Here is a 27,486-nt window from a genome sequence, read left to right as displayed (position 1 = left end):
AAAGAGAAAATAAATAAACAAATAAATATAGGTTGTATTTACAATGTTGTTTGTGGTCCACTGGTTACCTTGTTCTCATCGCAACGGGCCACAGAGGTCTGCTATCTCAATAGCAATGCTCACTGAGTCTGTACATAGTCAAAGATTTTCTTCACTTTGGGTCAGTCAGAGTGGTCAGGTATTCTGCCACTGTGTCCTCTCTGTTTAGGGCCAAATAGCATTCTAGTTTGCTCTGTTTCTTTGGTTGATTCTCTCTCTCTCTCTCTCTCTCTCTCTCTCTCTCTCTCTCTCTCTCTCTCTCTCTCTCTCTCCCCTGCCTCCCTCTTCACACCTATAGAGTCTGTTAATGTGTTTGTTAGGGCTGAGGCCACACCCTCTCTGGGCCGAGCCTATAAACAGAGAGGCTTTATAAACGCTGCTGCTCTTCTCTCTCACACACACACCCTCTCTCTCTCTCACACACACACACAACTCTCTCTCACACACACACCCTCTCTCTCACACACACACACCCTCTCTCTCTCACAATCACAGTCAAGGAGGAGAGCCAGTGCTGTTGCATGGAAATGGACAGTGCGATAGAAAGTGGTCAGAAGAGACGAGTCAACAGCAAAGATGATCTGATAGGTAAGATAATACGTTAGGTTAACTATTTTATGTCTCCCTCTTTCTTATATTCTCTATAACACTATCTTCGATGTTTCTTTCTCTCTCTTTAAATCACTCTTCTTTGCACTCTCTCCCTCTCTTTTTTTAATCTCTTACCCACTTTTCTCTCCTCTCTCTCTCTCTCTCTCTCTCTCTCTCTCTCTCTCTCTCTCTCTCTCTCTCTCTCTCAGCTGATCTTTGCTCTATGGAAACTGTGTTGTCAGGGAGTTGTTAAATAATAGATTACTTAGGGCAAACCTGGCTTTGTTAGTGGTAACAATGTACACTGACTCTTCACAACACTACATTCTTACAGACACTTACTTACCTGTTACAGTTACCTAGCTCAGGTACATGGTTCTTAACACTTACAGTTACCTAGCTCAGGTACATGGTTCTTACCTGTTACAGTTACCTAGCTCAGGTACATGGTTCTTACCTGTTACAGTTACCTAGCTCAGGTACATGGTTCTTAACACTTACAGTTACCTAGCTCAGGTACATGGTTCTTACCTGTTACAGTTACCTAGCTCAGGTACATGGTTCTTACCTGTTACAGTTACCTAGCTCAGGTACATGGTTCTTAACACTTACAGTTACCTAGCTCAGGTACATGGTTCTTACCTGTTACAGTTACCTAGCTCAGGTACATGGTTCTTAACACTTACAGTTACCTAGCTCAGGTACATGGTTCTTACCTGTTACAGTTACCTAGCTCAGGTACATGGTTCTTACCTGTTACAGTTACCTAGCTCAGGTACATGGTTCTTAACACTTACAGTTACCTAGCTCAGGTACATGGTTCTTACCTGTTACAGTTACCTAGCTCAGGTACATGCTTCTTAACACTTACAGTCTACCAGGGCAGCTCTAGCAGAGCAGAAATTTGACAAACTGACTTGTTGGAAAGGTGGCATCCTATGACGGTGCCACATTGAAAGTCACTGAGCTCTTCAGTATGGGCCATTCTACTGCCAATGTTTGTCTATGGAGATTGCATGGCTGTGTGCTCTATTCTAGACACCTGTCAGCAACGGCTGAAATATCCAAATCCACTCATTTTGAAAGGGTCTCGTTTTAATATATAGTGTATTACAGAGTGGGTCAGGAAGCGGTTGAAAATGTCAGTGAAGCCAGCTGGTCAGCACATGCTCTGAGTACGCATCCTGCTAATCCGTCTGGCCCTGCGGCCAGAACGTTAACCTTTTTTTAGGATCTTACTCACGTCGTCTATGGAGAGTGTGATCACACAGTCATCCGGAACAGCGGGTGCTCTCATGCATGGTTCAGTGTTGCTTGCCTCGAAGCGAGCACTGGGCAGTTCGCGGCTGGGTTTCCCTTTGTAATCCGTGATAGTTTGCAAGCCCTGCCACATCCGACGAACGTCTGAGCCGGCATAGTAGCATTCAACCTTAGTCCTGTATTTACTCTGCGCCTGTTTGATGGTTTGTCAGAGGGCAGGATTTCTTATAAACGTCCAGATTAATGTCCCACTCCTTGAAAGCAGCATCTCCAGCCTTTCGCTCAGTGCAGATGTTGCCTATAACCCATGGCTTCTGGTTGGGCTAGCTGTACATACGGTCACTGTGGGGACGACGTCTATGTAGTTACTAATGAAGCAGGTGACTGATGTGGTATACTCCTCAATGCCATTGGATGAATCCCGGAACATATTCCAGTCTGTGCAGCAAAACAGTCCTGTAGCTTAGCATCTGTGTCATCTGACCACTTCTGTATTGAGTGAGTCACTGGTACTTCCTGTTTGAGATTTTGCTTGTAAGCAGGAATCAGGAGGATAGAATTATGGTCAGATTTGCCAAATGGAGGGTGAGGGAGAGCTTTGTACGTGTCTCTGAGTGTGGAGTAAAGGTGGTCTACAGTTTTGCCTCCTGTAGTTGCACATGTGACATGCTGGTAGAAATGAGGTAAAACGGATTTCATTTTCCCTGCATTAAAATCACCGGCCACTAGGAGAGCCGCCTCTGGGCGAGCATTTTCTTGTTTGCTTATGGCCTTATACAGCTCATTGAGTGCGGTCTTAGTGACAGCATCGGTCTGTGGTGGTAAATAGACAGCTACGAAAAATATAGATAAACTCTCTTGGTAAATAGTGTGGTCTACAGCTTATCATGAGGTACTCTACCTCAGGCGAGCAGAAACTTGAGACTTCCTTAACGTTAGAGATCACACACCAGCTGTTTTTAAAAGAGACACACCCTTCCTCCGTTGGTCTTAACTGAGTCTGCCGTCCGGTCTTGGCGATTCATAAAAAAACCAGAGAGATGTATATTATCCATGTCCTCATTCAGCCTCCACTCCGAGAAGCATAAGAGCTTGACATCGACAGTTCTTCAGGTCCCGTTGATAGGAGAGTCTCGAATTAGTCTCCCAATTTGTTCGCCAATAGAACGGAGGGTTAGAGGCAGGTTATTTATTCGCCAGCGTAGTTTCGTCAGGGTGCCCGCACGTTGATCTGTTTTACACTGTCTTTTACTTTTCTGAGACTCTGGGTTTAGGGCTGTGTAGTAAGGTTAGGATTTAGGGAGGGTAACCTGACCCCTTTGATGGTTAATTATGGTTTGCAGTTGTGTTGTTGTGGTCTGTAGTTGTGTTGTTGTGGTCTGTAGTTGTGTTGTTGTGGTCTGTAGTTGTGTTGTTGTGGTCTGTAGTTGTGTTGTTGTGGTCTATAGTTGTGTTGTTGTGGTCTGTAGTTGTGTTGTTGTGGTCTGTAGTTGTGTTGTTGTGGTCTGCAGTTGTGTTGTTGTGGTCTGTAGTTGTGTTGTTGTGGTCTGTAGTTGTGTTGTTGTGGTCTGTAGTTGTGTTGTTGTGGTCTGTAGTTGTGTTGTTGTGGTCTGTAGTTGTGTTGTTGTGGTCTGTAGTTGTGTTGTTGTGGTCTATAGTTGTGTTGTTGTGGTCTGTAGTTGTGTTGTTGTGGTCTGTAGTTGTGTTGTTGTGGTCAGGAGTTGTGTTGTTGTTGTTGTGGTCAGTAGTTGTGTTGTTGTGGTCTGTAGTTGTGTTGTTGTGGTCAGTAGTTGTGTTGTTGTGGTCAGTAGTTGTGTTGTTGTGGTCTGTAGTTGTGTTGTTGTGGTCAGTAGTTGTGTTGTTGTTGTTGTGGTCAGTAGTTGTGTTGTTGTGGTCTGTAGTTGTGTTGTTGTGGTCTGTAGTTGTGTTGTTGTGGTCTATAGTTGTGTTGTTGTGGTCTATAGTTGTGTTGTTGTGGTCAGGAGTTGTGTTGTTGTGGTCTATAGTTGTGTTGTTGTGGTCAGTAGTTGTGTTGTTGTGGTCTATAGTTGTGTTGTTGTGGTCAGTAGTTGTGTTGTTGTAGTTGTGTTGTTGTGGTCTATAGTTGTGTTGTTGTGGTCTATAGTTGTGTTGTTGTGGTCTGTAGTTGTGTTGTTGTGGTCTATAGTTGTGTTGTTGTGGTCTATAGTTGTGTTGTTGTGGTCAGTAGTTGTGTTGTTGTGGTCAGTAGTTGTGTTGTTGTGGTCAGTAGTTGTGTTGTTGTAGTTGTGTTGTTGTGGTCTATAGTTGTGTTGTTGTGGTCAGTAGTTGTGTTGTTGTGGTCAGTAGTTGTGTTGTTGTGGTCTATAGTTGTGTTGTTGTGGTCTGTAGTTGTGTTGTTGTGTTGTTGTGGTCTATAGTTGTGTTGTTGTGGTCAGTAGTTGTGTTGTTGTGGTCAGTAGTTGTGTTGTTGTAGTTGTGTTGTTGTGGTCTATAGTTGTGTTGTTGTGGTCAGTAGTTGTGTTGTTGTGGTCAGTAGTTGTGTTGTTGTGGTCAGTAGTTGTGTTGTTGTGGTCTATAGTTGTGTTGTTGTGGTCAGTAGTTGTGTTGTTGTGGTCTATAGTTGTGTTGTTGTGGTCTGTAGTTGTGTTGTTGTGGTCTATAGTTGTGTTGTTGTGGTCTGTAGTTGTGTTGTTGTAGTTGTGTTGTTGTGGTCTATAGTTGTGTTGTTGTGGTCAGTAGTTGTGTTGTTGTGGTCTATAGTTGTGTTGTTGTGGTCTGTAGTTGTGTTGTTGTAGTTGTGTTGTGGTCTATAGTTGTGTTGTTGTGGTCTGTAGTTGTGTTGTTGTGGTCTGTAGTTATTGTGGTTCTGGTTGTTGATAAGGTTTTAGCTATCTTTCTATCCTTTATATCTAGTTGGATCAGAGACAGAGGAGCGGGATAGTGGTTTTGGCCCGTTTTGGTAGCCAACAATACGGTGCAGAGCGTTCTATCCGCCAAAACCAAAAGTCTACTAGGCTACGTGCTGTTGTTAAATAAATGTTATAGTTAGTGCTTGACTTGAACTGAAATAGGTGGCTGTACTCTGTTTGAAAGTGACTGTTTTCTGGTTTGAAAGCGACTGTTTTCTGGTTTGAAAGCGACTGTTTTCTGGTTTGAAAGCGACTGTTTTCCGGTTTGAAAGCGACTGTTTTCCGGTTTGAAAGCGACTGTTTTCCGGTTTGAAAGCGACTGTTTTCCGGTTTGAAAGCGACTGTTTTCCGGTTTGAAAGCGACTGTTTTCAGGAAGTTGCGCAGAGCCATTTCCCCAACATATGACATACTGTAGTATGCATTTTCCAGGAACTCGTTTTCGCTTTAGAGCGCTAATTTCAGAACTACTCCCCCCCCCCCACCAAAAAAATATACAAATCTTATGGAGAATCTCTTTAACCTGAGCTTTTTAAAACACAAGCACCACTATCCTGTACCATGTGGTGTCGGCTAAGGCAGGTATAGAGCTATCACTTGAGTTAAATACTGAAGTGCTAGGTACCAGGAAGTGCTAGGTACCAGGAAGTGCTAGGTACCAGGAAGGCCCCATTAGTACACATATCTATCTATCTCTAATGATTAGCCTACAGAGTAGACTCTGCAGGTACGGTAAATACCCAGTCAACGGAGGGGAGATAAAGTGTTACCCAGGCTATGTGTATAATAGCTACACGACACAATGCTTTCATCCCATAGTGTTTTTGTCGAGACTTTAAACATTCCCAGCCGATCATTCCCTGATAACGTTAGGTGAGTGCCTATTAGCCTAATGCAGTCATAATGATAAAGTGTATTCATTCCACAGGTAGATTGGTAGATTGTGTGACCGTGTGTTTTCCACATTATTTCAGTAGCTAACAGGTCTGACAGGCTTGTGTTTTTATGTAGAGTTGAGGATAGACATTGATGATGCTTTTTTAGGTCAGGTGGATTCTTTCTCATGCACTTCAGCCAGAAAGTGAATTCATGAATAATCCCTTTCCTAACCTTAACCTTAACCATTTTACATTTCCTGGATAGCTACCCTTCCTGGAGAGCAACCATCCTAATCTAACGCACTTGATTCTAGTTTGTTACCACTCGGGTCGGAGTTAAAACCTCCAGGATGATCTCTCCAGGAACAGGGTTGGAGTTAAAACCTACAGGAGGGTATCTCTCCAGGAACAGGGTTAAAACCTACAGGAGGGGTATCTCTCCAGGAACAGGGTTGGAGTTAAAACCTACAGGAGGGTAGATCTCCAGGAACAGGGTTGGAGTTAAAACCTACAGGAGGGTATCTCTCCAGGAACAGGGTTGGAGTTAAAACCTCCAGGAGGTTTATCTCCAGGAACAGGGTTGGAGTTAAAACCTCCAGGAGGGTTTCTCTCCAGGAACAGGGTTGGAGTTAAAACCTACAGGAGGGTATCTCTCCAGGAACAGGGTTGGAGTTAAAACCTACAGGAGGGTATCTCTCCAGGAACAGGGTTGGAGTTAAAACCTACTGGAGGGTATCTCTCCAGGAACAGGGTGGGAGTTAAACCTACAGGACGTTTATCTCTCCAGGAACAGGGTTAGAGTTAAAACCTACAGGAGGGTATCTCTCCAGGAACAGGGTTGGAGTTAAAACCTCCAGGATGGTATCTCTCCAGGAACAGGGTTGGAGTTAAAACCTACTGGAGGGTATCTCTCCAGGAACAGGGTGGGAGTTAAACCTACAGGACGTTTATCTCTCCAGGAACAGGGTTGGAGTTAAAACCTCCAGGAGGTTTATCTCCCCAGGTTCAGGGTCTAGGCAATCATCATAATCAGTAATGTCGGTCTGTTATTATCCTCATGTGTTGGAATGATTAATACATTGATCACATGACACCAGCTTAGTTCCAACCCTTTGTAAGGTTTACAGTGTGAATTTTACCACAGATACAGATGCTGCATACAACACATCATATTAGACTATGTGAAACTGAAATTATGTTTTTATAAATTAATTACAAATGAGAAGGTTAAATGTCTTGAGTCAATAAGTATTCAACCCCTTTGTTATGGCAAGTTCGAGAGTAAAACTGTGCTTAACGAGTCACATAATAATTTGCATGGACTCACTCTGTGTGCAATAATAGGGTTTAGCATGATTTTTGAAGGACTTCCTCATCCTTTGTATCCCACACATACAATTATCTGTAAGGTCCCTCAGTCCAGCAGTAAATTTCAAACACAGATTCAACCACAAAGACCAGGGAGGTTTTCCAATGCTTTGCAAAGAAGGGCACCTATTGGTAGATGGGAAGTTATTTTTTATTTAACCAGGCAAGTCATTTAAGAACAGATTCTTCTATTTACAATGACGGCCTACTCTGGCCAACTGTGCACTGCCCTATGGGACTCCCAATCACAGCCAGATGTGATACAGCCTGGATTCAAACCAGGGACTGTAGTGACGCCTCTTGCACTGAAATGCAGTGCCTTAGACCACTGTGCCACTCAGGCGCACACTTTGGATGGTGTATCAATACACCCAGTCACTACAAAGATACAAGTGTCCTTCCTAACTCAGTTGCCGGAGAGGAAGGAAACAGCTCAGGGATTTCATCATGAGGCCAATGGTGACTTTAAAACAGTTACAGAGTTTAATGTATGTGATAGGACACTGAGGATGGATCAACAACATTGTAGTTACTCCACAATATTAACCTAACTGACAGAGTAAAAAGAAGGAAGCCTGTACAGAATAAAAATATTCCAAAATATGTATCCTGTTTGCAACAAGGCACTAAAGTAAAACTGCAAAAAATGTGGCAAAGAAATTAACTTTATGTCTTGAATACACCGTGTTATGTTTGGGGCAAATCCAACACAACACATTACTGAGTACCACTCTTCATATTTTCAAGCATGTTGGTGGCTGCATCATGTTATGGGTATGCTTGTCATCGGCAAGGACTAGGGAGTTTTTTTTAGGATACAAAAAAACGTAATGGAGCTAAGCACAGGCAAAATCCTGGAGAAAAACCTGGTCCAGTCTGCTTTCCACCAGACACTGGGAGAGGAATTCACCTTTCAGCAGGATAATAACCTAAAACACAAGGCCAAATATACACTGGAGTTACTTACCAAGACAACACTGCATTTTCCTGAGTGGCCTAGATACAGATTTGACTTAAATCGGCATGAAAATCTATGAGAAGACTTGAAAATGGCTGTCTAGCAATGATCAATAATCAGTTTGACAGAGCTTGAAGAAGTATTGTACAATAATGTACAGGTGTGCAAATCTCTTAGAGACTTACCCAGAAAGACTCACAGCTGTAATCGCTGCCAAAGGTGATTCTAACATGTATTGACTCAAGGGGTGTGAATACTTATGTAAATTCGATATTTCTATATTTCATTTTCAATAAATGTGCAAACATTTCAAAAAACATTTTCACTTTATCATTATAGGGGTATTGTGTGTAGATGGGTGAGAGAACATAATATTTTCAATCCATTATGTTGTGTTCAGCCTGTAACACAACAAAATGTGGACTAAGTCAAGGGGTATGAATACTTTGTGAAGGTACTGTAATACGAGAGAGGACAGGACAGATCACTGTGGGCCACTCCGTCCGTCTCTGTAGTGTTTCTCCCCTGTGGCTCAGTTAATAGAGCAAGGCACTTTCAATGCCAGGATTGTGGGTTCAATTTCCACAGAGGACCAAAATGTATGCACTCACCACTGTATGTCTCTATATATATGATCTAAATGGGAAGAAATTGCTTATATAGTGTTCTATTATGATAATTGTGTCATATGGTTCAGCGGAACGGCGGTAAACGTTTGAGACTGAAACAGGCTAACTACCACTGTAAAAAAAAAAGTCTTTACCAATAACAGAAGTCAATGTAGAAGAAAAAGTTAGAAAGTTGACGGGAAATTTGAGCTTGTGTTTTCCATTGGGGGAAGTGAAAGACTTTTACACAATATAGGCCTACCCACTGGACTTTTGTACAGTGGGAAAATATCTTCTCTGGCTGAAGTGACATTTAGCAAAACAGAGCTATCAGTAGTGAGGAAAATAGCCCAGGAACCATACATTCCTATTGACTGATTATAATAGGGACTATCATGTGGAAACAAACAGGAGGTTTTGTCGGTAGTCACTGTAATTCAATAGACTAATTTAAAAGATACGGACTGATTAAGCAAGCAATGTTATCAAACGTTGGTCAACACACACTATGAATAGCATAACTACACAGTAATCGACTAACGTTAATGTTGACATTGTGTATGTGACACACAGCCTGGGTTTGGTTTAGGAGACGGTTTCATCTGATTTTCTCAGATAGTATATTTCCATGAGCTCAAACCATTACAGATGCCGTATCTTAATTTGAGTCAGTTTCACAAAGCAGAAAAATGTATCCTTCAGCAACAGGAAATGTGGATCATTATGTGGATTATAATTGATGGAATTTTTTGGTAGGGGTTGATAAAAAAAAATGTATTAGGGTAAATCAAGTCTGACATTTTAAATGGGAAATTACAAACTTTAGAAACCTTTTTAAAACATGGAATACACTACAATTCCTTCAACAACAGGATGATCAAATGAAGATCCTACATCTGTAGTGAACCCATGCTGAGATGAGTCACCCCAACTGTAACAACACGTGGTATTTATGTATCTTTCATCTAGAGGGAGGGAGCACATGACGCTTTGTTGGATAACACAACCTTTACTGGCCTTGACCGTGTGTGTGTGTGTGTGTGTGTGTGTGTGTGTGTGTGTGTGTGTGTGTGTGTGTGTGTGTGTGTGTGTCTCAGGGCTATACAGGAAATGTGAAGGGCAGACCCCTCCCTCCACTAATGTCTTCATCACCAGATAGCATTATGCTATGCTACTTCATAAAACCCCTCCCTCATCACCAGATAGCATTATGCTATGCTACTTCATAAAACCCCTCCCTCATCACCAGATAGCATTATGCTATGCTACATCATAAAACCCCTCCCTCATCACCAGATAGCATTATGCTATGCTACATCATAAAACCCCTCCCTCATCACCAGATAGCATTATGCTATGCTACATCATAAAACCCCTCCCTCCGCTAATGTCTTTATCACCAGATAGCATTATGCTATGCTACATCATAAAACCCCTCCCTCCGCTAATGTCTTCATCACCAGATACATTTACATTTTACATTTTAGTCATTTAGCAGACGCTCTTATCCAGAGCGACTTACAAATTGGTGCATTCACCTATAATATCCAGTGGAACAACCACTTTACAATAGTGCATCTAAATCTTTTAAGGGGGGGGTTAGAAGGATTACTTTATCCTATCCCAGGTATTCCTTGAAGAGGTGATAGCATTATGATGTTACTTCAGAAGTAAACAGACCTGTATGTGTGCTCGTGTGTTCAAATCAAATGTATTTATAAAGCCCTTCTTACATCATCTGACATCTCAAAGTGCTTATACAGAAACCCAGCCTAAAACCCCAAACAGCAAGTAATGCAGGTGTAGAAGCACGGTGTGATCACTACCATCCTAGACTAGAAGATATAACAAATATTTGTTTTGTCTGATGTGTGTAATGAGGAGCATCCAGACGCTGCACTTGATACATTTAGGAAATAGTTTCTTCCAGTTATTGATAAACAATAAAATAAAAATGGACCTGTTAAGAAACTGACTGTTAGAACTGTTAAGGCTCCATGGATTGATGAGGAATTGGAAAACGGTATGGTTGAAAGAGATGGGGGCAAAATGAGTGTTGAATAACTGACTGGCTGACTTACTGGAAATTGAGAAATTATGTGACTAAACTGAACAAAAAGAAGAATAAACTGTATTATGAAGCCAAGATGAATTATATAAAGAATGGTGGGAAAAAAAAATGTTTTGGAATACTTCAAATTAAATTATGGGCAGAAAGACAAATTCATCACAAAACCATTTGATGTTTCCAAATATTTGGCAAATTGGGCAAACTTAGGTAAGAAATGCCAACAACGAGTTATCGAATTCACGCATTAAAAAAAAACCGAATAATGAAAGAAAAGCATTTTAAGTTTGAATTTTGTAAAGTTAGTTTGGGAAAGGTGCAAAAATTGTTATCGACCTAATAATGACAAACCTCCTGGCATTGACAACTTAGATGGAAAGCTATTGAGGACGGTATCTGACTCTATAGCCACTTCTATCTGTCATATCTTTAATCTGAGCTGAGAGGAAAGTCTTTGTCCTCAGGCCTGGAGGGAAGACAAAGTCATTTCCGCTACCCAAGAGTGGTAAAGCGGCCTTTACAGGTTCTAACAGCAGACCGATCAGCTGCCAGCTCTTAGCAAACTGATGGATATAATACTGTTTGACCAACCAATGAACAACAGACTTTCAGCATGAGTATAGAGAAGGGCAATCGACATGTACTGCACTGACACAAATGACTGATGATTGGTTGAAAGACATTGAGAATAAGGAGATTGTGGGAGCTGTACTGTTAGATTTCTATTTTTTATTATTGGTGTCACGGCTTCCGCCTAAGTCGGCCCCTCTCCTTGTTCGGGCGGCGTTCGGCGGTCGATGTCACCACCGATCCATGTTTCCCTGTTCGTTTTGTTTTGTCTTAATTATACACACCTGTTTTCAATTCCCTTATTATGTTCCCTATTTAACCCTCTGGCTTCCCTTTCTGTTTTGTGATTGTTCTTTGTTCAGTGATGGTTGGAGGTGTTTCTCCTCACCCTGTTGGAGATTTTTTGATTGTGTTCTTGAGTAAACAAGACTGTTTTGCACTCATACCTGTGTCCTGCGCCTGACTCCGCTACATATTCAAACAAAAAATCGTTACAATTGGCCATAACCTGTTGTTGAGAAAATCGTATGTTTTATGGCTTTTCAACCTCTGTCATATCGTGGATTCAGAGCTAAACTCAGCAAAAAAAGAAATGTCCCTTTTTCAGGACCCTGTCTTTCAAAGATAATTCGTAAAAATCCAATTAACTTCACAGATCTTCATTGTAAAGGGTTTAAACACTGTTTCCCATGCTTGTTCAATGAACCATAAACAATTAATGAACATGCACCTGTGGAACGGTCGTTAAGACACTAACAGCTTACAGACGGTAGGCAATTAAGGTCACATGCTTTAGGCATGCTGCAAGGAGGTATGAGGACTGCAGATTTGGCCAGGGCAATAAATTGCAATGTCCGTACTGTAAGGCGCCTAAGACAGCGCTACAGGGAGACAGGACGGACCGCTGATCGTCCTCGCAGTGGCAGACCACGTGTAACAACACCTGCACAGGATCGGTACATCTGAACACCACACCTGCGGGACAGGTACAGGATGGCAACAACAACTGCCTGAGTTACACCAGGAACGCACAATCCCTTCATCAGTGCTCAGACTGTCCGCAATAGGCTGAGAGAGGCTGGACTGAGGGCTTGTAGGCCTGTTGTAAGGCAGGTCCTCACCAGACATCACCGGCAACAACGTCGCCTATGGGCACAAACCCACCGTCGCTGGACCAGACAGGACTGGCAAAAAGTGCTCTTCACTGACGAGTCGCAGTTTTGTCTCACCTGGGGTGATGGTCGGATTTGCATTTATTGTCGAAGGAATGAGCGTTACACCGAGGTCTGTTCTCTGGAGCGGGATCGATTTGGAGGTGGAGGGTCCGTCATGGTCTGGGGCGGTGTGTCACAGCAACATCGGACTGAGTTTGTTGTCATTGCAGGCAATCTCAACACTGTGCGTTACAGGGAAGACATCCTCCTCCCTCATGTGGTACCCTTCCTGCAGGCTCACCCTGACATGACCCCCCAGCATGACAATGCCACCAGCCATACTGTTCATTCTGTGCGTGATTTTCTGCAAGACAGGAATGTCAGTGTTCTGCCATGGCCACCTCTTGGCTAAGAGTTGAGGAGAGACTGACTGAATCACTTCTTATTTTTTATAAGAAACATTAATGTATTGAAAATTCCAAATTGTTTGCGTAGTCAACTTACACACAGCTCTGACACACACACTTACCCCACCAGACATGCCACCAGGGGTCTTTTCACTGTCCCCAAATCCAGAACAAATTCAAGAAAGCGTACAGAATTATATAGAGAACTTATTGTATGGAACTTCCTTCCATCTCAGATTGCACAAATGAACAGCAAACCTGCTTTCATAAAACAACGCCTCTCCCCTATTTGATCTAGATATTTTGTGTGTATGCAGTGATATGTAGGTTATGTGTGCCATTTTTACGTTTAGTGTACATAGTTCTGTCCATGAGTTGTTCCTGTCTATTAATGTTCTGTATTATGTCATTTTGTATTATGTTTCATGTTTTGTGTCGACTCCAGGAAGAATAGCTGATGCTTTCGCAACAGTTAATGGGGATCCTAATAAAATACCAAATATATATATATATATATATTGAACAAAAATATAAACACAACATGCATCAATTTCAAAGATTTACTTAGTTACAGTTATTAGGAAATCAGTCATTTGAAATAAATTCATTAGGTTGCTAATCATTAAATGACTGGGAATACAGATATTCATCTGTTGGTCACAGATAGTAGGGGAGTGGATCAGAGAACCAGTCAGTATCTGGTGTGACCACCATTTGCCTCATGCAGCACGATACATATAATTGATCAGGCTGTTAAATGTGGCCTGGGGATTGTTGTCCCCACTCCTCTTCAATGGCTGTGTGAAGTTGCTGGATATTGCTGGGAACTGGAACACGCTGTCGTACACGTCGATCCAGAGCATCCCAAACATGCTCAATGGGTTACATGTCTGGTGAGTACTGTATGCAGGCCATTTAGGAACTGGGACATTTTCAGCTTTCAGGAATTATGAACGATCCTTGCGACATGCGGCCATGCATTATCATGCAGAAACATGAGGTGATGGATGAATGGCATGACAATGGGCCTCAGGATCTCGTCACGGTATCTCTGTGCATTCAAATTTTCTGCGATAAAATGCAATTGTGTTCATTGTCCGTAGCTTTATACCTTCCCATACCGTAACCCCACCGCCACCATGGGGGTCTCTGTTCACAACGTTGACATCAGCAAACCGCTCGCCCACACGACGCCGTACACGTAGTCTACGGTTGAGAGGCCGGTTGGACGTACTGCCAAATTCTCTAAAGCAACGTTGGATGTGGCTTATGGTAGAGAAATGAACTCTAGTGGACATTCCTGCAGTCAGCATGCCAATTGCATGCTCCCTCAAAAATGTTGACATCTGTGGCATTGTGTTGTGACAAAACTGCACATGTTTCAGTGGCCTTTTACAGGCCCCAGCACAAGGTGCACCTGTGTAAGGATCATGCAGTTTTATCAGCTTCTTGATATGCCACACCTGTCAGGTGAATGAATTATCTTGGCAATGGAAAAATACTCCCTAATAGGGAGGTAAACAAATTTGTGCACAACATTTGAGAGAAATAAGCTTTTTTTGTGCGTACTGGGATCTTTTATTTCAGCTCATGAAACATGAGACCAACACTTTAATTGTTGCATTGATATTTTTGTTCAGAGTAGATCGTACAATACACTATACAGCTCACTGTAGTAAAGGGATCAGTGATTTTTACATTTATATATTTCTTACCTTGACAGTAGTCTATATAGACAAGAAGTGACTCCAATCCAAACTTTGGTTTTCTTAAACTAGCCATTTACAACAAATGCTAACATGTAATTTCTCTCTCCTCTCTCTCTCTCTCTCTCTCTCTCTCGTCTCTCTCTCCTCTCTCTCTCTCTCTCTCTCTCTCGTCTCTCTCCTCTCTCTCTCTGTCTCTCTCTCTTCTCTCTCTCTCTCTCTCTCTCTCTCTCTCTCTCTCTCTCTCTCTCTCTCTCTCTCTCTCTCTCTCTCTCTCTCTCTCTCTCTCTCTCTCTCTCTCTCTCTCTCTGTCTCTCTCTCTCTCTCTCTATCTCTCTCTCTGTCTCTCTCTCTCTCTCTCTCTCGTCTCTCTCTCTCTCTCTCTCTCTCTCTCTCTCTCTCTCTCTCTCTCTCTCTCTCTCTCTCTCTCTCTCTCTCTCTCTCTCGTCTCTCTCTCTCTATCTCTCTCTCTCTCTCTCTCTCTCTCTCTCTCTCAGCTGATGTTGGTTCAGGGAGCCTAGGTTGCTGTGGCTGGCTCATTGTGATCCTCTCTGGTCTGTTCGTCTTCTCCCTGTTCCCCTTCACCATCTGGTTCTGTATAAAGGTGAGTAAGACACGGAACAATGTCCGTAGAATGAATAGAACGCGCGTCTTAATTCCACTTAAAGATGCACTGTAGAATGTTGCATCACTGCCAGTAATTGGCCAGTAAGTTACTGTAATTTATTTTACAGTACAGCTACTGTAATCCATTTTACTGTACCAAAAATTGTACTATAATCCAATTTATAGAATATTACTGGAATGACCCATGCAGCGACACATAACCAACCCAGTGTTCTTTGCAGGATTATATTTTTTACATATACATTTTGGTAATTTAACGGGCATTCTTGTCCTTAGCAACTTACATTTAACAAAGGTTGATAAAAAAAAAAGTATATATTACTGTCACGCCCTGACCATAGAGAGCCCTCGGGTTTCTCTATGGTGTAGTAGGTCAGGGCGTGACTAGAGGGTGTTCTAGTATATATATTTCTATGTTGGTGCTCTTGGTATGGTTCCCAATTAGAGGCAGCTGATTATCGTTGTCTCTAATTGGGGATCATACTTGAGGCGTCCCTGTTCCCACCTGCATTGTGGGATTATTGTTTTGTGTTTGTGCGTGTAGCACCACGTAGGTCACGTGTCGTTGTTCGTTTATTGTTTGTGCTGAAGTTTCTCTTGTTAATATAAAGATGTGGAACTGTCATCACGCTGCGCCTTGGTGCCGTCCGTTATCACGACCGTGACAATTACAGTAATAGCAAGTAAAAGTTTTCTGTTACTGAACATTTTCACCTTTTTTTTACTTGCTATTGTAACAGTGTAGGTTCCGTCCCTCTCTTCGCCCCAACCTGGGCTCGAACCAGGGACCCTTGCACACATCAACAACTGACACCCACCGAAGCATCGTTACCCATCGCGCCACAAAAGCCGCGGCCCTTGCAACGCAAGGGGAAACCCTACTTCAAGTCTCAGAGCGAGTGACGTCACCGATTGAAACGCTATTAGCGCGCACCACCGCTAACTAACTAGCCATTTCACATCGGTTACACCACCGCTAACTAACTAGCCATTTCACATCGGTTACACCACCGCTAACTAACTAACCATTTCACATCGGTTACACCACCGCTAACTAACTAGCCATTTCACATCGGTTACACCACCGCTAACTAACTAGCCATTTCACATCGGTTACACTGTGACTGTGATATGTTTTTCCTTTATCAACCTTGCTTGGATGACTGTAGTGCCTGCTAAATGACTAAATTACAATCTAAATGTAAACATGTTAACTTGCAAAGAAACACTGGGTAATGTGTCGCTGCATGGGTAATTCCAGTAATATACTGTAAATTAGATTAATGTACCATTTTTGGTACAGTAAAATGGATTACCATAAAAAGGATTACAGTAGCTGTAATGTAAAAAATAATTACAGTAACTTACTGGCCAATTTATACTGAGCTTCTCAGCTACCAACGTCACCATGCTGTTTGTACTGTAGACCGACACATCAACTACTTTACCCACGTTACCTACAGAACTACAGATACCTCTAACTACAGATACCTCTAATCTACCAAGTTATGTTCTATATTTAACTATTTGTGTTGTGATGTGTTGTGTGTGTGTGTGTGTTGTAGATAGTTCAGGAGTATGAACGTGCTGTCATCTTCAGGCTGGGCCGTATTACAGACCGGAAGGCTAAGGGACCAGGTAAAAGACCAGTCACTGTCTGTCTGTCTGTCTGTCTGTCTGTCTGTCTGTCTGTCTGTCTGTCTGTCTGTCTGTCTGTCTGTCTGTCTGTCTGTCTGTCTGTCTGTCTGTCTGTCTGGCTGGCTGGCTGGCTGGCTGGCTGGCTGGCTGGCTGGCTGGCTGGCTGGCTGGCTGGCTGTCCCTCTGGTCGGTCTGTCTGTCTGTCTGTCTGTCTGTCTGGCTGGCTGGCTGGCTGGCTGGCTGGCTGGCTGTCCCTCTGGTCGGTCTGTCTGTCTGTCTGTCTGTCTGTCTGTCTGTCTGTCTGGCTGGCTGGCTGGCTGGCTGGCTGGCTGGCTGGCTGTCCCTCTGGTCTGTCTGTCTGTCTGTCTGTCTGTCTGTCTGTCTGTCTGTCTGTCTGTCTGTCTGTCTGTCTGTCTGTCTGTCTGTCTGTCTGTCTGTCTGTCTGTCTGTCTGTCTGTCTGTCTGTCTGTCTGTCTGTCTGTCTGTCTGTCATTGTGTTGTGTGTTGTGTATGTGTGTTGTGTTGTGTTGTGTATGTGTGTTGTGTTGTGTATGTGTGTTGTGTGTTGTGTTGTGTTGTGTGTTGTGTTGTGTTGTGTTGTGTATGTGTGTTGTGTGTTGTGTTGTGTGTTGTGTTGTGTATGTGTGTTGTGTTGTGTTGTGTATGTGTATGTGTGTTGTGTGCGCACGCGCGAATATTCAATCTACATCGATGTAAAGAAATAAACTCTCTCTCTTCCAGGTATCTTTTTCGTTCTGCCGTGCACAGACTCCTTCGTGAAAGTGGACCTGAGAACCGTGTCATTCGACATTCCCCCACAGGAGGTAGGACCTATACTAACCAGGAAGTACACCCCCGTTAAATAAACTGTTATATAAATCAGGAGGTAGGACCTATACTAACCAGGAAGTACACCCCCGTTAAATAAACTGTTATATAAATCAGGAGGTAGGACCTATACCAACCAGGAAGTACACCCCCGTTAAATAAACTGTTATATAAATCAGGAGGTAGGACCTATACCAACCAGGAAGTACACCCCCGTTAAATAAACTGTTATATAAATCAGGAGGTAGGACCTATACTAACCAGGAAGTACACCCCCGTTAAATAAACTGTTATATAAATCAGGAGGTAGGACCTATACCAACCAGGAAGTACACCCCCGTTAAATAAACTGTTATATAAATCAGGAGGTAGGACCTATACCAACCAGGAAGTACACCCCCGTTAAATAAACTGTTATATAAATCAGGAGGTAGGACCTATACTAACCAGGAAGTACACCCCCGTTAAATAAACTGTTATATAAATCAGGAGGTAGGACCTATACTAACCAGGAAGTACACCCCCGTTAAATAAACTGTTATATAAATCAGGAGGTAGGACCTATACCAACCAGGAAGTACACCCCCGTTAAATAAACTGTTATATAAATCAGGAGGTAGGACCTATACTAACCAGGAAGTACACCCCCGTTAAATAAACTGTTAAATAAATCAGGAGGTAGGACCTATACCAACCAGGAAGTACACCCATTTAATCAAAACTATAAAAGAACACATATGGAATCATGTAGTAATCAAAAAATATTTTATATTTGAGATTCTTCAAAGTCGCCATACTTTGCCTTGTTGACAGCTTTGCACAATCTTGGCATTCTCTCAACCAGCTTCATGAGACCTGGAATGCATTTCAATTAAGAGGTGTGTCTTGTTAATTTGTGGAATGTCTTTCCTCCTTAATGCGTTTCAGCCAATCAGTTGTGTTGTAACAAGGTAGGGGTGGTATACAGAAGATAGCCCTATTTGGTAAAAGACCAAATCCATATTATGGCAAGAACAGCTCAAATAAGCAAAGAGAAACAACAGTCCATCATTACTTTAAGACATGAAGGTCAGTCAATACGGAACATTTCAAGAACTTTGAAAGTTTCTTCGAGTGCAGTCACAAAAACCATCAAGCGCTATGATGAAACTGGCTCTCATGAGGACCGCCACAGGAAAGGAAGACCCAGAGTTACCTCTGCTGCAGAGGATAAGTTCATTAGAGTTACCAGCCTCAGAAATTGTAGTCCAAATAAATGCTTCTCAGAGTTCAAGTAACAGACACATCTCAACATCAAATGTTCAGAGGTCGAATTGCTGCAAAGAAACCACTACTAAAGGACACCAATAATAAGAAGAGATTTGCTTGGGCCAAGAAACACAAGCAATTGACGTTAGAGCGAAGGAAATCTGTCCTTTGGTCTGATGAGTCCAAATTTGAGATTTCTGGTTCCAACCAATGTGTCTTTGTGAGACGCAGAGTAGGTGAAAGGATGATCTCTGCATGTATGGTTCCCACCGTGAAGCATGGAGGAGGAGGAGGTGTGATGGTGTGGGGTTGCTTTGCTGGTGACACTGTCTGTGATTTATTTAGAATTCAAGGCACACTTAACCAGCATGGCTACCACAGCATTCTGCAGCGATATGTCATCCCGTTTGGTTGTTTTTCAATAGGACAATGACCCAAAACACACCTCCAGGCTGTGTAAGGGCTATTTGTCCAAGAAGGAGAATGATGGAGTGCTGCATCAGATGACCTGGCATCCACCATTTTTTATTTATTTTTTATTTCACCTTTATTTAACCAGGTAGGCTAGTTGACAACAAGTTCTCATTTGCACCTGCGACCTGGCCAAGATAAAGCAAAGCAGTTCAACACATACAACAACACAGAGTTAAACATGGAGTAAACAAACGTACAGTAGAAAAATCTATATACAGTGAGTGCAAATGAGGTAAGATAAGGGAGATAAGGCAATAAATAGGCCATGGTGGTGAAGTAAATACAATATAGCAATTAAACACTGGAATGGTAGAATGTGCAGAAGATGAATGTGCAAGTAGAGATACTGGGTTGCAAAGGAGCAAGATAAATAAATAAATAAATACAGTGTGGGGATGAGGTAGGTAGATAGATGGGCTGTTTACAGATGAGCTCTGTACAGGTGCAGTGATCTGTGAGCTGCTCTGACAGCTGGTGCTTAAAGCTAGTGAGGGAGGTAAGAGTCTCCAGCTTTAGTGATTTTTGCAGTTCGTTCCAGTCATTGGCAGCAGAGAACTGGAAGGAAAGGCGGCCAAAGGAGGAATTGGCTTTGGGGATGACCAGTGAGATATACCTGCTGGAGCGCGTGCTACAGGTGGGTGTTGCTATGGTGACCAGTGAGCTGAGATAAGGGGGGACTTTACCTAGCAGGGTCTTGTAGATGACCTGGAGCCAGTGGGTTTGGTGACGAGTATGAAGCGAGGGCCAGCCAACGAGAGCGTACAGGTCGCAGTGGTGGGTAGTATATGGAGCTTTGGTGACAAAACGGATGGCACTGTGATAGACTGCATCCAGTTTGTTGAGTAGAGTGTTGGAGGCTATTTTGTAAATGACATCGCCGAAGTCGAGGATCGGTAGGATGGTCAATTTTACGAGGGTATGTTTGGCAGCATGAGTGAAGGATGCTTTGTTGCGAAATAGGAAGCTAATTCTAGATTTTACTTTGGATTGAAGATGTTTGATGTGAGTCTGGAAGGAGAGTTTACAGTCTAACCAGACACCTAGGTATTTGTAGTTGTCCACATATTCTAAGTCAGAACCATCCAGAGTAGTGATGCTAGTCGGGTGGGCGGGTGTGGGCAGCGATCGATTGAATAGTATGCATTTAGTTTTACTTGCATTTAAGAGCAGTTGGAGGCCACGGAAGGAGAGTTGTATGGCATTGAAGCTCGTCTGGAGGTTAGTTAACACAGTGTCCAAAGAAGGGCCAGAAGTATACAGAATGGTGTCGTCTGCATTGAGGTGGATCATAGACTCACCAGCGACATCATTGATGTATACAGAGAAAAGAGTCGGCATGAGAATTGAACCATGTGGCACCCCCATAGAGACTGCCAGAGGTCCGGACAACAGGCCCTCTGATTTGACATACTGAACTCTGTCTGAGAAGTAGTTGGTGAACCAGGCGAGGCAATCATTTGAGAACCCAAGGCAGTTGAGTCTGCCAATAAGAATGTTGTGATTGACAATCACCCGACCTCAACCCGTTGAGAGGGTTTGGGATGAGTTGGACCACAGAGTGAAGGAAAAGCAGCCGACAAGTGCTCAGCATATGTGGGAACTCCTTCAAGACTGTTGGAAAAGCATTCCAGGTGAAGCTGGTTGAGAGAATGCCAAGAGTGTGCAAAGCTGTCATCAAGGCAAAGGGTGGCTACTTTGAAGAATCTAAAGTACAAAATATATTTATATTTGTTTTTGGTGACTACATGATTCCATATGTGTTATTTCATAGTTTTGATGTCTTCACTATTATTCTACAATGTCGAAAATAGTAAAAACTAAGAAAAACCCTTGAATGAGTAGGTGTTCTAAAATTTTGACTGACACTGTATATCTTATCTTCATATAATAACATTCTTCAGCCTTGATGATAACAGCATCACTGTCTTTCTCTTTCTCTCTCTCTCTCTCTCTCTCTCTCTCTTTCTCTCGCTCTTTCTTTCTCTCTCTCTTTCTCTCTCTTTCTCTCTCTCTCTCTCTTTCTTTCTCTCTCTCTCTCTCTCTCTCTTTCTCTCTTTCTCTCTCTCTCTCTCTGTGGTTGTGTTTGTGTGTTGTAGATCCTGACTAAGGACTCTGTGACAGTGTGTGTTGATGGGGTGGTGTACTTCCGGGTGAGCGACCCCATCTCCTCGGTGGCTAACGTGTCCAACGCTGACTTCTCCACCCGTCTCCTGGCCCAGACCACCCTGAGGAATGTCCTGGGAACCAAGAACTTGGCGGAGCTGTTATCAGACCGCGAGGGCATCTCACACAGTATGCAGGTACAGAACCCTAGAAACCTGAAACCAGGGCCGGCTCCAGGCATATTAGGACCCACTGCCGCAAGGGGGCCCCGACCCCTCAAAAATATGTTAAAAAATATATATGTTTTTGTCAACTCAGTCGGGGTCTCACCTTTTTATTGAGAGTAAGAATAGTCAAATACATTATGTGCAATTTCTACATTAGTTTGTGCATCAGCTGTTTTTCTTGTTATGTCAGTCATTCAATTACCTGACAATTAGCCATGTTAATTTTTTCTATTGGTAGTTCGTCTAGCAACATTTGCTCTATGCCCCATGGCAAAACGTGTAGAATTGCTGGAAATAAACATTTCTCTCCGCCGTGAACCAAATCACACTTAGGGCCCCCGTACCTAGAACCTACCACTGTAGAACACTCAAACCAAGAACCTGACTGAGGTCCTGTCTGACTATGAGGTGAACCAATAATCTGACCAAGGTCCTGTCTGACTATGAGGTGAACCAAGAACCTGACTGAGTTCCTGTCTGACTATGAGGGGAACCAAGAACCTGACTGAGGTCCTGTCTGACTATGAGGTGAACCAAGAACCTGATTGAGGTCCTGTCTGACTATGAGGTGAACCAAGAACCTGATTGAGGTCCTGTCTGACTATAAAGTGAACCGAGAACCTGACTGAGGTCCTGTCTGACTATGAGGGGAACCAAGAACCTGAACTGAGGTCCTGTCTGACTATGAGGTGAATCAAGAACCTGACTGAGGTCCTGTCTGACTATGAGGTGAACCAAGAACCTGACTGAGGTCCTGTCTGACTATGAGGTGAATCAAGAACCTGACTGAGGTCCTGTCTGACTATGAGGTGAACCGAGAACCTGACTGAGGTCCTGTCTGACTATGAGGGGAACCAAGAACCTGAACTGAGGTCCTGTCTGACTGAAGTGTAGAAAGTCAAAGTTGCAGGTCCATTATTATATTCTGAGAGATCAACTTGGCATATATAACAAGACCGTTAGAAATGTCAGACGGGCTCATTTTACTAACTTGATCACTATTGATCAGAATAATTAGAGAGTGCTCTTCTCCACCATTGATGGCCTGATAAATCCCCCCCCCCCCCCCCGCAAAACCTATATGAACATCTAAATGTGATGAGTTTGCCGCATATTTCAGAGATAAGATAAGCAACGTTAGACTGGGTATCAGTCAAGACCTGATGAGAAGTTTGATGACATGTGCCTTAGCCTACCATGCAAAGGGTCTATGGATTTATTTACCCTGGTTGACACAGACATGCTCAGCAAAGTGACATCACAACTTAAGTCTTCTTCCTGCCTTCTCGATCCTATCCCCCCCAACACCTTCTCCAAAACAGTTTTTAAATGACATCTGAAGAAGTGCAAGCTACTGTTAATCTCTCCCTGTTCACAGACACCTTTCCCCCACTGCACTAAGAACTGTTATGATGAAACCACTTCTGGGGAAAAGTCATCATGATTCTTCATCTCTTAGGAAATTTCAGCCAATCTCCGTCCTTTCGTTCTTAAGCAAAATTCTGGAGAAATTGGTCTTCAAACAGCTAAATAATTTTTTTAAAGTGCTAACTTTATTTTAAAAAAAAATTGAAATTCAATGTGATTCTCGGGCTGACCACAGCAATGAGACAGCCTTAGTTAAAGTGGTAAATGATCTTAGAGTCAACACAGATGCCAAACAGCTCCTTGTCCTTAAGTGCTGCGTTCAACACTGTCGACCATGATGTCCTTCTGGAGAAGTGGGTTGGCCTCTCCATTTAACCGGTTGAGAGTTTTTTTTGTCACCCTTTGGTGAACATAATTTACTGTAATATTCTGTTCCCTTCCTATAGGCCAGTCTGGACGAGGTGGAATAGGGCTGTGTAGTAAAGGGTTACTGTAATATCCTGTCTTCCTATAGGCCAGTCTGGACGAGGTGGAATAGGGCTGTGTAGTAAAGGGTTACTGTAATATCCTGTCTTCCTATAGGCCAGTCTGGACGAGGTGGAATAGGGCTGTGTAGTAAAGGGTTACTGTAATATCCTGTCTTCCTATAGGCCAGTCTGGACGAGGCTACTGACCCGTGGGGTATCAAAGTGGAGCGTGTGGAGATTAAGGATGTAAAGCTGCCTCACCAGCTGCAGAGAGCCATGGCTGCAGAGGCAGAGGCCACCCGGGAGGCCAGGGCGAAGGTGGGCTCACACTCACTCACTCACTCACTCACTCACTCACTCACTCACTCACTCACTCACTCACTCACTCACTCACTCACTCACTCAGACACTCACTCAGACACTCACTCACTCACTCACTCACTCACTCACTCACTCAGACACTCACTCAGACACTCACTCACTCACTCACTCACTCACTCACTCACTCACTCACTCACTCACTCACTCACTCACTCACTCACTCACTCACTCAGACACTCACTCAGACACTCACTCACTCACTCACTCACTCACTCACTCACTCACTCACTCAGACACTCACTCACTCAGACACTCACTCAGACACTCACTCACTCACTCACTCACTCACTCACTCACTCACTCACTCACTCACTCACTCACTCACTCACTCACTCAGACACTCACTCACTCACTCACTCACTCACTCACTCACTCAGACACTCACTCACTCACTCACTCACTCACTCACTCACTCACTCACTCACTCACTCACTCACACCCGGGAGGCCAGGGCTAAGGTGGGCTCACACTCACTCACTCACTCACTCACTCACTCACTCACTCACTCACTCACTCACTCACTCACTCACTCACTCACTCACTCAGACACTCACTCACTCACTCACTCACTCACTCACTCACTCACTCACTCACTCACTCACTCACTCACTCACTCACTCAGACACTCACTCAGACACTCACTCACTCACTCACTCACTCACTCACTCACTCACTCACTCAGACACTCACTCACTCAGACACTCACTCAGACACTCACTCACACTCACACCCGGGAGGCCAGGGCTAAGGTGGGCTCACTCTCACACTCACTCACTCACACACTCACACTCACACTCACACACTAACACACACACACACACACACACACACACACACACACACACACACACACACACACACACACACACCCGGGAGGCCAGGGCTAAGGTGGGCTCACACTCTCACACACACACCCACCCGTACACCCCCAGTTGTCTCCCTCTGTAGGTTTTGTTCCATTCCACTTCTTTGTCTCCCCCTCTAGGTGATAGCAGCGGAGGGGGAGATGAACGCCTCCAGGGCCCTGAAGGAGGCGTCTCTGGTGATCGCTGAGTCTCCGTCGGGCCTCCAGCTGCGCTACCTGCAGACCCTCACCACCATCGCTGCAGAGAAGAACTCCACCATCATCTTCCCTCTGCCCATGGACGTCATCAGTCACTTCATGAAGAAGTGATGTCATCAAAACTCGCCACACACCGCTCCTGTCTAATGTAACATTGCAACCAGTTGGTTTTAGTTGATTCAGGTGATTTGAGGTTTCATTTATTTTCTGTGAGGATTGTTTCAGATTTCAGGATTAGATGGGAATGAAACACAACCCAGTGACCTTTTAGGGAATGTATATCTGCATGGTCAAGACTTCTTCATTTGTCTGTTATGGTGGAAATTGAAACCCTTTAAATATTGCTTTCTAGTCTGTTAAAAACTATAAACAAATATTTTTGAAATACACTGTTATATTGATAATTTCTTGGATATTATAAACTGGGTGGTTCAAGCCCTGAATGCTGATTGGCTGACAGCCATGGTATATCAGACCGTATATCACAGGTATGACAAAATATACATTTTTACTCCTCTAATTACATTGGTAACCAGTTTATAATAGAAATAAGGTACCTCTGGCGATTGTGGTACATGGACAATATACCACGGCTAAGGGCTGTGTCCAGGCACTCCGCGTTTAGTCGTGCCCAAGAACAGCCCTTAGTGGTGGTATATTGGCCATATATCACACCATATCACACCATATATCACAAACGCCAGAGGTATATCACACCCCTCGGGCCTTATTGCTTAATTGAATGTTATTTTTGTAATCTTTATATTTTGATATTTCCTTAATAAATTACAATTCAGAATCAAGCATCTATACTGAACAAAAATATAAACGCAACATGGGCTGGTCCCATGTTTCATGAGCTGAAATAAAAGATCCCAGAAAGGTTTATGTGGACAGAACAGAACTGGGATTGTAGACTGCATAGCTCAGAACGGGGATTGTAGACGGCATAGCTCAGAACAGAACGGGGATTGTAGACTGCATAGAACAGAACGGGGATTGTAGACTGCATAGAACAGAACGGGGATTGTAGACTGCATAGAACAGAACGGGGATTGTAGACTGCATAGAACAGAACGGGGATTGTAGACTGCATAGCTCAGAACAGAACGGGGATTGTAGACTGCATAGAACAGAACGGGGATTGTAGACTGCATAGAACAGAACGGGGATTGTAGATTGCATAGAACAGAACGGGGATTGTAGACTGCATAGCTCAGAACAGAACGGGGATTGTAGACTGTGTAGTTGAGAACAGAACAGGGATTGTAGACTGCATAGAACAGAACGGGGATTGTAGACTGCATAGAACAGAACGGGGATTGTAGACTGCATAGAACAGAACGGGGATTGTAGACTACATAGAACAGAACGGGGATTGTAGACTACATAGAACAGAACGGGGATTGTAGACTACATAGAACAGAACGGGGATTGTAGACTGCATAGAACAGAACGGGGATTGTAGACTGCATAGAACAGAACGGGGATTGTAGACTGCATAGAACAGAACGGGGATTGTAGACTGCATAGAACAGAACGGGGATTGTAGACTGCATAGAACAGAACGGGGATTGTAGACTGCATAGCTCAGAACAGAACGGGGATTGTAGACTGCATAGCTCAGTGGGAGGGGGGGGGGGGGGGGGGTTCTATGGCTCCATTATCCTGTGTAGGTCTCTGGACCGAGTGCACTGAACCAGAGATGGAAGAGGAAGCGAGACGTCATTTTTTCCTGGTTCAATGGAAGTCAGTGAATGAAGTCGACCAGATCCAGCTGCTTTCGTATTGGTGTCTATGGAAGAACCACCCTTTAAAGATGAATGTAATAGATTTTTATTTTCCTCCAATGGTAAACGGCCTGAGTGAACTATCTGTCTTGTTTTGACATTATCGATCATAGTCTGCCGCTGGAAAAACGTATGTGTTATGGCTTTACACCCCCTGCTGTAATGGCTTTACACCCCCTGCTGTAATGTGGATAAAGAGTTACTTGTCTAACAGAACACAGAGGGTGTTCTTTAATGGAAGCCTCTCCAACATAATCCAGGTAGAATCAGGAATTCCCCAGGGCAGCTGTCTAGGCTCCTTACATTTTTCAATCTTTACTAACAACATGCCACTGGCTTTGAGTAAAGCCAGAGTGTCTATGTATGCTGATGACTCAACACTATACACGTCATCTACTACAGCAACTGAAATGACTGCAACAATCAACAAAGAGCTGCAGTTAGTTTCAGAATGGGTGGCAACGAATAAATGAGTACTAAATATTTCTGAATCTAAAAGCATTGTATTTGGGACATATCATTCACTAAACGCTAAACCTCAACTAAAACTTGTAATAAATTATGTGGAAATTGAGCAAGTTGAGGTGACTAACCTGCTTGGAGTTACCCTGGATTGTAAACTGTCATGGTCAAAACATATTGATACAATAGTAGCTAAGATGGGGAGAAGTCTGTCCATAATAAAGCACTGCTCTGCCTTCTTAACAGCACTATCAACAAAGCAGGTCCTACAGGCCCTAGTTTTGTCACACCTGGACTACTGTTCAGTCGTGTGG

The 27,486-nt window shown here is 43.3% G+C and overlaps 1 protein-coding gene across 1 annotated transcript; it reads left to right on the top strand.

The window, feature by feature from the left end:
* The first annotated feature begins 480 nt into the window (after positions 1-480).
* stoml3b (stomatin (EPB72)-like 3b) lies at positions 481-25,719 on the top strand. The gene is given in 7 exon segments (NM_001139990.1): positions 481-627; positions 14,994-15,100; positions 16,689-16,761; positions 17,503-17,585; positions 21,408-21,611; positions 23,660-23,794; positions 24,843-25,719. Coding segments are annotated over 7 exon segments (858 nt in total). The 5' UTR covers positions 481-560; the 3' UTR covers positions 25,032-25,719.
* Positions 25,720-27,486: the final 1,767 nt, after the last annotated feature.

This window comes from Salmo salar, chromosome 11, assembly GCF_965601325.2.
Source record: "Salmo salar chromosome 11, fSalSal1, whole genome shotgun sequence".
Lineage (NCBI taxonomy): Eukaryota > Metazoa > Chordata > Actinopteri > Salmoniformes > Salmonidae > Salmo > Salmo salar.
The sequence above is the reverse complement of the archived record's forward strand: the minus strand, read 5'-3'. Positions and strand labels throughout refer to the sequence as shown.